At 53.3% G+C, this 10,132-nt stretch overlaps 1 protein-coding gene across 1 annotated transcript; it reads left to right on the plus strand.

The window, feature by feature from the left end:
• Positions 1-1,137: 1,137 nt before the first annotated feature.
• VPS25 (vacuolar protein sorting 25 homolog) lies at positions 1,138-9,049 on the plus strand. Its single transcript, XM_074940405.1, has 6 exons — positions 1,138-1,252; positions 2,202-2,347; positions 4,358-4,411; positions 4,851-4,939; positions 5,621-5,696; positions 6,289-9,049. The coding sequence occupies exons 1-6, from the start codon at positions 1,206-1,208 to the stop codon at positions 6,399-6,401; spliced, it is 525 nt and encodes a 174-aa protein (XP_074796506.1). The 5' UTR covers positions 1,138-1,205; the 3' UTR covers positions 6,402-9,049.
• The last annotated feature ends 1,083 nt before the right edge of the window (positions 9,050-10,132 follow it).

The raw sequence follows: 10,132 nt of genomic DNA on the forward strand, positions 1-10,132 counted from the left end.
GCAGCAGGTTCCCCTCCCGCAGGGCACCAGGGGACTCTGTGAGAGGGAATGAAGCAGGTGTGGCTTCATGAGAGGAAGGCTAGGAAGGAATGGCGAACAGGCGAGGGGCCCAAAGGCACCTGGATGGGTGTGGGCAGAGCTGGCGGGATCAGTTTGAAAAGTGCCCACCCGTGACCCTGCCATTCCTCCTCCCCATGATGGCAGCTGTCCCGTCACGTGGGATAGGGCAGTTAGACAGAGAGACAGTAAACACCCAATAGAGAACAGTCTGCCAGTGGCCCAAGAATGGAACTGCTGTGCGGCTGGGCACGTAGGCCCCAGCCCTGCCCCTGCAGCCAGGCCTCTGGGATGGGGCTGGGAGCTGCTGCAGCTGCATTTCCAGCCTGGCCAGGACGAGAGAAAAAAATTAAATCTGATGAGAAACCCTCTTCCCAGGATATTCACAAGCTGGTTTCTAACCCCAAGATGCTTGTCAGCTCACTGATGTGCCAGGCTCCAGCTGCCTCTCCCAAGTTATGAGACTGATGCTTGGCACAGTCACCCCACATGCCCACAGCGAGGGCCCCACTCCTCGCCTGCAGCTCTGGAGTACCCGGTCTGCGCTGAAGCCTGAGGCACATGTCCAAGCGCCCCCCAAGGCCGAGCCGCCTCATGGCCCTTCCAGGGCAGCTTTAGGTGCAGATCTCAATGCTCTGCACAAATACGCATGTATCCTCGCTCTGGCCCCGAGCAGTCGATCCCGTCCCCGCTGTGGCCCAGGGAAACTGAGGTAGCAAGAGGGGATGGGACGTGCCCAAGATCGCAGAGCAGGGCACAGACCCCTGACGTCCTGCCTGCCAGGCTGGGGCCCTGCACAGCTCCGTACAGACCGTCCCACCCACCTCCCGCAGCCATAGCTCCCGCTCCCCTCCGCCCCACCAGGCCCAGCGTCCACCCCCCGCAGGGGCCACCCCGCAGTGCCGGGAGCTTTCAGGGAACGCAACTGGGCCCTGAGGCGTTGCCCGCTGGGCTAGGGCCACCCAGCCGGCCCGAGTGACCAGGAGGCCTTGAGTTCCCCCCACCCCCAACCTGGGGCGGAACGGACCCTGCCCGGAACCTTCCTTCGAGGCTGAGGGCGGGCCGGGAGCCCATGCGGCGGACCGGAAGTTAGTGAAAAGGACCGGAAGTCGGTGGGGCCGCGGTTCCGGGTTCGCGGGGCGGCGGCGATGAGTTTTGAGTGGCCCTGGCAGTACCGCTTCCCCCCGTTCTTCACGTGAGTCCCCGGGACCGGCCGCCGGACCGGCCCCCCCGGAGTCCCCCGGCCCCTCGGAACCGCCCCCGGGCCCCCCAGGAGCCCCCCCGGAACCGCCCCTCGGAACCGCCCCCGGGCCCACCAGGAGCCTCCCCGGAACCGCCCCTCGGAACCGCCCCCGGGCCCCCCAGGAGCCCCCCCGGAACCGCCCCTCGGAACCGCCCAGGAGCCCCCCAGGAGCCCCCCCCGGAACCGCCCCTCGGAACCGCCCCTGGGCCCCCCAGGAGCCCCCCCCCGGGGCCCCCCAGGAGCCCCCCTGAATGTCCCTGCCAGCCCTGCATCGGGCAGGCCCCTCCCACCCTTTGAGCCCCCCCGCACCAGAATCGGGCGCTGCGCCCGTGGATCTGGCCCCCGCCCGGTGCCGGGGCCCGCGTTACACGTCCCTGCGGCGTGTGCATGGACCCAGGGCCGAATGGCACCCTGGGCGAACTTGCAGTTTGGTGGCCATGGTCCCCCATGGGCTCCCCACCGACCCCTGCCCTGTGCCCCCTTCACTCCTACCCCTGCACCTCTCTCCTGAGCCGCTCGATCTGTGCGACGCGGGACTGAGTTCCGGCCAGTGGAGCAGATTGTGAACTGGCCACAGCCTGATTCGTGTCCTGCCGAGTGTCCCTGGCCCTCTCCGGCAGCGAGAGCGTAGCACGGGCCGGTACAACTCGGCGTACCAGCCAGGTGGTATCTGGAGTGGGGGTAGGTGTCAGGAGCGCTGCTGGAGGCTTGCCTCGGGATTCGTCTGTTGATGTAGCTGCTGTTTGTTAACGCTTCAGGTCCCACCGACATTATGGCAAGGTTTGCATGTAGGAGTGGTCTGTCTGGCTGCATTTGTCACCCACTTACACCTCTTTAAGCCCAGATCTTGCTGTGCCTGGAACCAGATGTTGACCTGGAGCACCTCTGGGTTTGTTTCTAGATTGCAGCCCAATGTGGACACCCGGCAGAAGCAGATGACAGCCTGGTGCTCCTTGGTTCTGTTGTACTGTCGCCTCAACAAGCAGTACACAATGACGGTCATGGAGGCCCAAGAAAGCCCACTTTTCAACAACAGGAAGCTGCAGCGTATCCTTCACTCCCATGCTGTTTCCTTGCCCAGGTTGCTGTGGTGGCTTTAATGCAAACTAGGGCTGTCAATTAATCGCAGTTAACTCATGCGATTAACTCAAAACAATTAATTGTGATTAAAAAATTTAATCACAGTTAATCACAGATTTAATTGCACTGTTGAACAATAGAATACCAATTGAAATTTATTAAATATTTTGGCTCTTTTTCTACGTTTTCATATATATTGTATTCTGTGTTGTAATTGAAATCAAAGTGTATATAATTTTTTATTATAAATATTTGCACTGTAAAAATGATAAACAGAAGAAATAGTATTTTTCAGTTCACCTCATACAAGTACTGCAGTGCAATCTTTGTCCTGAAAGTGCAACTTACACATATTTGTTTTTGTTACATAACTGCTCTCAAATATCTTGCAGTGCCGGCTACAACAGTGCCACGAGAATGCCTCTTCTCACTTTCAGGTGACATTGTAAACAATAAGTGGGCAGCATTATCTCCCGCAAATGTAAACAAAGTTGTTTGTCTGAGCGATTGGCTGAACAAGAAGTAGGACTGAGTGGACTTGCAGGCTCTAAAATTTTACATTGTTTTATTTTTGAATGCAGTTTTTTTGTACATAATACTACATTTGTAAGTTCAACTTTCATGATAAAGATATTGCACTACAGTACTTATATTAGGTGAATTGAAAAATACTATTTCTTTTGTTTTTTTTACAGTGCAAATACTTGTGATCAAAATAAAATAAAATAAGGTGAGCACTGCACGCTTTGTATTCTGTGTTGTAACTGAACTCAATATATTTGAAAACGTAGAGAACATCCAAAAATATTTAAATAAATGGTATTCTCTTACTGTTTAACAGTGTAATTAATCGTGATTAATTTTTTTAATCGCTTGACAGCCCTAATCCAAAGCAATAGTTTGAGGTGGATTTTACTATCTCTGTAAAGCATATTAGGTTAAAAAGCAATTGGTAACCGCTGGAGGGGAATCCTGGAGAACAGTTTGGGTTGGGACCAGGGTGTGCTGAGTGGCGCAGTTCCCTACAGTAGTAGATGGCTGCTCTGTCCAGGACTCCATGAATACAGCGAGGGACTCTCAGTTACTTCCGGTACTTACAGAGCAGAACTGTTTGCAAGATACACATTCTTCCAGGTCAACAGCTCTGCCCCTTGGCCCCGGACCAGCAGGCTCATTCCTGTTAGCACTGCAGCATTAGGCAGTAAATAACCAGCCTGGCCTGCCGGGGCTTTCCCTGAACAAGTGGCGGCCCTAGTTTTGAGAACCACTGCTCTATGCAGCAGACAGGAGGCAGGCTCTTGATCCAGAGCAGCTTGGCCAGGGGCAGCTACATTCGGGGTGGGGTGGAGGGTGCAGGAGCAGCAGAGGCTGCAGATGGCAATGGAGCAGGAGGTGGGAGGAGGGGCTCCCCTGTTCCAGAGCAGTCACTTGGCTGGTCCAGCCCCCCCCTTACAGCTCAGGTTGTCAGTCCACCCTCTCTAGAGGCTGCCGCTCACCTGCCTGGCTGCCTCCATAAGCCCAGCTGGCTCTCAGCAGGTCAGGTGAGAGATACCACACGGTGCCCCTGTGAGCATGGCGCTCTGGGTGAGGTCCTCCTTTGCCCGCCCCTAAGGCTGACCCTGCCCCCTTCCCCCACTTTCATCCAGCCTGCCCTGTATTTGTCATGTGCTGCCATCCACCCTGGAGATGGCTGTATTTTGATGGGAATGTGGTTTTTGGCTTGTACGCGGTTTGTGAGGCACAATGGAATCTTCAGTGATGAAAGCTGCCATGGAAATGTTACGTGGACTTATTATTTTAGAGCTTTGCTTTTTTCAGTTATTTAGAACTGTGTCAGGGCATGCTTTGCTTTCGGTTCCTTCCCCCAACCAGTTTCTGCTGTGAACAGTGTTAGAGATGGTCACACAGCTGACATCATCCTCTGAGCTTTGCCTGTACTGCTAAATTGCACTAAATGTTTCCTTAACCCAGAACCAGGGAAACTCCCCATGGAATCCATACAAGTTGTGTTAGAAGAACTCAGGAAAAAAGGTGGGTGAAAATCTCTGCTGAATTGTCTGTGACTGTTCATGTTGCCTGTGCGGGGTGCGTCAGCAAGACCTGTGTCTAATTTCCCTCCTAGTGCTGAGAGTCTGGCTGTGCGACTGTAACAAAACACTCTGGGCATGGACTGTACCACTCCTATTGGAATCTCCCTGAGTTCTGGTTTTTTTTCAGTGTTGTCTCTGTTTTCAGAGCTCCTTGTCCCTTTCCTTATGCAGCATCGCAAGCTGCTGCACAGGGAGAGGGAGAGTCAGGCCCAGAGGCAGGAAAGATTTTTTACTTGAATGTGGGGGTAGGTAGGAAGCCGGTGTGAGTGACAGGGTGGGGTAGAGATGGAGCTACATACATACATAGCATCCACCTGTAATGAGGTGTCATTCTTGATTTGGGGCCCTGTGGTAAATACACCCTTTCCATTGCGTTTCAGGGAACCTAGAATGGTTAGACAAGAACAAATCCAGTTTCCTGATCATGTGGCGAAGACCAGAAGAATGGGGAAAGCTCATCTATCAGTGGGTGAGGCCACAGAAGCTTTGATACTGTACAGACCATGGCCCCATTTCTGTGGGGGGGGGGGCAGCTGTCATTTCAGACTCGCCGCAAAAGGATCTGAACTGAGTTGCTGATTTGACATCTCACCCGCAACCAACCCTTTCTAACTGCCAGTCCCACAGGCGGATGGACGCTGCCAGACAGCCTGGCTTGTGATTTGTGAAAAATGCAACTGTCAAATGTTGGGGCCCTGATTCCCCACTGCCTTTAACTTTGCGGGTCCCATTTCCCTCTGCTGCAGAGGGGTGTAGGGATCCCTGCAGTGGTGCACACCTTACATTGTGTAAAAAGCTGTGATTTGCAAGTGAATACACTGTTCACACCCATCTCCTTGTGAGTGTGTGTGAGAGTTCAGTAGTGAGGACAAAGCTGCTGTTGCATTCCCCTTCATGACACGAGTTCTCGTTGTAAAACTCATTGTCGGAGTTGGAGAGAAGGAATAAAGGATGGTGGGACAGCGACAGGGGTTAGACTACTTTCTCCACAGTCAAATCTCCTTGTCTGAGGAGTTATTTGGTGTGCCCAGTAAATACTGACTGGGTTCTACTCCATTGAAATGAAGATCTGGCAGAGATCAGTGCTGGGAATATTAACTGTTTGTAAGACACATAAGTGAAATTCTCTACATTGCTCTTGTTTTTCCAGGTGTCTAAGAATGGCCTGACCAACTCTGTATTCACACTCTACGAGCTGTCCAATGGAGATGACACACAGAATGAAGGTAACTCACATCACGTGTGTTCTGGGGCTGCTTTCCAGAGCACAACAGTACTGTAAGAATAAATAATTTGTACTGCCAGGTGACAATTTTAATGGTGAAATTCTTTACAATTGCTTGTAGTTGCTGCATGCTATCTCTGTATTTTGGGGCTCACACTGATCACCACTGAGAAGCGGGGCTGTAAGCTTTTTTCGCTACCCACCCCAAGATCTCCGTATCATTAATGTGTTATCCCTGCCTGTCACCGAGCCTCTCTCCCTTCACCATAGCAAAGCTCTGTCCTCGTGTTCCTCTGGCTCCAGGGGGGTTGTTTTTTCTTCCTTGTGAGATCTGCCTGAGTCCCTTGCAGCTTTCAGGTCTCTGCTGAAAGCTGCATTATCTGTTCCTTCTCTGTTTAACAGCACCCAGCTTCTCTCTTTCTGACGTGGCAGCAGTGGCTTGGATTAATTGTGCTCTTTGTTACGCTCTTGGGTCTGTGAAAGGTGCTCCGTAAGGCACCTCCTAGTTTGCCATCATAAGTTGCAGACTGTGTTGGTTTTGAGGTGTGATTCTTGTGGCTTCTATTGACTGAAAATGTTTCATCCTTCCCTAGAGTTCCATGGCTTGGAAGAGTCCATGTTGCTTCGTGCCCTGCAAGCCTTACAACAAGAGCACAGGGCTGAAATTATCACACTCGACGACGGCCGAGGCGTCAAGTTCTTTTAACAGGCACCCCCTCCCTTCCCATCTCCTCTGACTGTTAAAGTGTTTCTAGCTTGAAAGGTTCAGTCTTGAGGCCTGGAATCGAGCAGTGACTGGAAGCAGCTGCATATTCTGGCTTTCTTAAGGCAAGGAGAAGCTGTGAAGCCTTCTGAAGACGTGACTTTTTCTTAGAAATCTTCAGAGATCTTCTGTCTTTCTCTTCTTCCTGTTGATTCTGTTTATCTGCGGGGTTAAAGCGGCTCTGGGTAGATTCAAGGGGAACCACTCCAGGACTGATGCAGAACCACTCCAGTTATTGACCCTAGTTCCCTTGAAAGTAGCTGAAGAGCAGGCACTGGCAAGCCAATCGCATGGCTCTTCAGCTGGCGGCTGGTCAGTTGAGTTTGGCTTTCAAAGGGCAGATCTTTCACCCCTGTTCCGGTCACAGAGTCAGGCTCTGCAGCCTGCAGAGTGCGATGAGCAGAACCACTGAACCAGTGACAGCTTTTGAGTTATAAAATATCTCAGCAGAAGAACGAGAGGTGCTCACTGTGAAGCAGGCGGCACTGGGTGTGGTGGGGGTGGGTGCCTGGGAATTAATTTGGCATAATTAAAAGAAGGTGTATTTATAGAGCATCACTGGGTGGTTTTTTTTTTTTTTTGCTTCATTGCTAATGAATCTGAGGGTTGCTTTTCTGTCAGATTAGTGGCCTTACATTGTAATTCTGCGTTGAAAAGGCTGTGAAGATGGCAGCCTACTGGGGAGAGGGGAAGGATTCCCAGCAAGTCTCTCTCGTGGTCTGTCTTTGTAAGTGAAAAGATGTCTCTTCTAACTGCCAGCCCCACAGACAGTCTGGGCTCTTCCAGCCTGTGTCCTAGGTGTGCAGCCAGTGGCTAGAGGGATTGAGCAGGTGTGACAGGGCTGCTCTGTAGCAGTGATGGGTAGTGGGAGGGAACAGTTTGGTGTTCAGGCCCTCTGCCCTGGTGACGATGGGTGAAACAGCAAGAACTCAGCTTGATTCTGCTGGACAAGTCTTAGCTGTGTTTTCTGGGGCAGCACGGGACAGTTTGTCCTTCCCTGCCCTTGTCTAAACGGTGTTCGGCACTGATTCAGCTGCAGCCCTCGCTGACACCCATTGTCAACAGCAGGTAATTTTCAGTGCTGACAAGGTGCTAGAGCCCGGCCTGAGTTTGTGGGGCTGGTGGAGAGAAAACCCTTCTGCCTTGTAATGGGAACTCATGACTTGGAGTCAGTGGTACACGCGCCCTCGGCTCACGTGCTGTCCTCCTCACAGGTGCATCTGTGTTGACCTGCGCTTGGGGGCTGTGGTGTGACACCTCAGCTCTGGGGCTGTATTTTACTGCTGCCCTGAGTGCTGCTTTGCTGGTAGGAGGCCTGGCTCCTGTAACCTAGGCTCAGAGGAAATAGCTCTGGCCTCATTCCTCTGCACCAAGCCGGGCCGGTTTACACAGGGCTAATGTGGTCTCCAGTCCTGTCTGGAGCTGATCATCTCTCTGCAAGGACTTTACTGGGCTGCGAATAAAGAGCAGGATAACACAGTGCCCTGACGTCCCCCTCCCCCAGCAGTCAGGATGGCTTGTTTTTTTGACAATTAAAGCCTTAAACAATTGGTTTGACGAGCCATAACCGTAACCCTTTGCTTCCCAGTGCTGCCTCGTTGTTCCTCTCTCATGTGGGGGGTTTTGACTGGCTGTTTTGACAAAGTGGATTGTGACTCCTTATTTAAGGCACTGATGTGTGGGCATGGTGCTCTCATGTGACTTGCCACCCACCCCATCACATCTCCCCTGAAACTGGGAGGCAGCTGAGGCTAGGAAACCTCTTGGTCTGTTTCCCTAAGTGCTCACAGTTTCCATCTCCCCGCAGGTGACGCAAATACTGAGCAAAAATAGTTACCCTTCAGCCGGAGCCTGGTAATGAATGGGTAAGAAAAACAGACCTGAGCCCACCCTCGTCTGTGAGCCGCACCAAGAGTCACTGTGCTGGGGGCTGGCGCCCTGTGTTGGCGTCTCTGGCTCCCGTCTGGACAGAGCAGCAGTGGGTGGTTGTGCTCCAGAGCATCAATTGAACAACTCTGGTTTGTTTTTCCCAGCAGAGGGAGCCAGTGCACTCCCTGCGGAGCCTGTATCCCTCAACCAGTGCCTCCAGCCGCGCACTGCCCTAGGACAGTGCCCCAGCTCACTATTCTTTGGTTCAACACGTTTTCTCATTGGCTTCCAGCCCTCCCCCAAGCTGTCTGCAGACCAGATGTGTGCCAGTGAAGATCTCTACTTCAGGGTCGGCTTTGGTTCCTCCCTGTTCTCCCCTCACATCCAGGCTCCTGCCAGTCTCTGCTGTTTGCCCTCTCTGTCCTCACAGCTCATGCTGTAGCTCCTGTACCCTTCCCCTCTCCAGCCCCTGTGCCCTCCTCTCTCCGCTCCCTTCCACACACTGCAGCAAAGGTTCTCTTCCTTGGTGGCTCTGTGCATGGACAGCCCCGGCTTCCCCACATGCCTGTAGTGGGGATGGTACCAGCAGTGTTACAAACCTCATCTGTGACCCTGAGCTGTGAGTCTTTAACAAACAGACCCAGGTTGTTTGTGTGTCTTTCCTGTTCACGTGGCTCAGACCTGCTCCAGGCCTTGCATTCCTGCTAGAGTTGCCTTCCCTGTATGTACCCTTGCTCTCCATGACTGAGTATATGTTCTTAATTAAACATGCTGCTGCCTCAGGAAAGAGCTGATGTGGCTTTAGATAACCCTGTAGCCAGCACGCTGTATTACCTTTTGTCCGGAGTGCTCTGACACCCCTTCCCTGCCCGGGTCCAGTCTCCCAGCTGACTAGTTGCTCTATGGGAGGAGGAGGAGGAACAACATCCCTTTTTTCCCCTCCCAGGATGACAGAGTAACCAGGCCACCTCACAGCCTCGGGGGAGCGGGAGCTTCCCCTCCATCACATCCAGTCAGCTCTAACCTGGATGGCGAGTTCCTTGGGGCAGGGACTGTCTGTATTCTCTCACCAAGGCCCTGCCCAGTGGGGGCTGTATGGAAATGTCCATATTACGACCAGCTGCCCGTCCTGTGGAGGAAGGACTGGACTGTCTGAAGGGGCCAGGTAGAGCAACATTGTGCATGGTGTGGTCTTGTGACTAAAACTGCTGCGGCCAGCTGGTACCGCCATGTCCACCTGAGCCCAAAGAGCCTTGCTGGCCACTGCCTGTCCTTGCAGGATCCCAACGGCGCGACCGCCAGCCATGGCAATGCAAACGGCGCCGGCATCGGGAGGGGTAATAACCAGGCTTTTTATTGTCATCAGATATTGTTTGGCATCCTTATCTGCGTAGCGTGCTTGGCTTGGCAGTGACGTCAGAAACAGCCTGGCTTGCGTGGGTTGGAGTGGCTTGCGCTAGAGCCGTGCTGGGTTGGAAGCCCCGAGGTGCTGTGTGGAGCTGGAGGAGTTCTTGTACAAGTGCCAGGAGGGAAATAGCTGTGATTGCCGTTAGCTAGGTGAGAACCGTGTCTCCGGAGCGCCTCGCAAACAGCAGCTGAGCCACTCAGCCAAGCCAGGGGTGAGACCAGGCGTTTGGCTTCACCGGCTACCTGTTTTCTCCACCTGCTGTGCTGTGTCTGACACCTAGACTGCAAGCTGTCTGGGGCAGGAATGGTCTGTGCCACACACAGCACAGTGGGGCCCTGATTCTTGCCTGGGGTTCTCAGGGGATACCACTCCCGCCAGCTGGATTGAGGTGGGTTGT

Source organism: Natator depressus, chromosome 27 (genome assembly GCF_965152275.1).
Source record: "Natator depressus isolate rNatDep1 chromosome 27, rNatDep2.hap1, whole genome shotgun sequence".
NCBI classification, from domain to species: Eukaryota; Metazoa; Chordata; order Testudines; family Cheloniidae; genus Natator; species Natator depressus.

Excerpts from the sequence above, each read along its gene's own strand:
- VPS25 (XM_074940405.1), top strand. The coding sequence starts at position 1,206 with ATGAGTTTTGAGTGGCCCTGGCAGTACCGCTTCCCCCCGTTCTTCAC. Across the intron at positions 4,412-4,850 it reads AGAAGAACTCAGGAAAAAAG|GGAACCTAGAATGGTTAGAC; the intron begins GTGGGTGAAAAT and ends ATTGCGTTTCAG. Across the intron at positions 5,697-6,288 it reads AGATGACACACAGAATGAAG|AGTTCCATGGCTTGGAAGAG; the intron begins GTAACTCACATC and ends ATCCTTCCCTAG.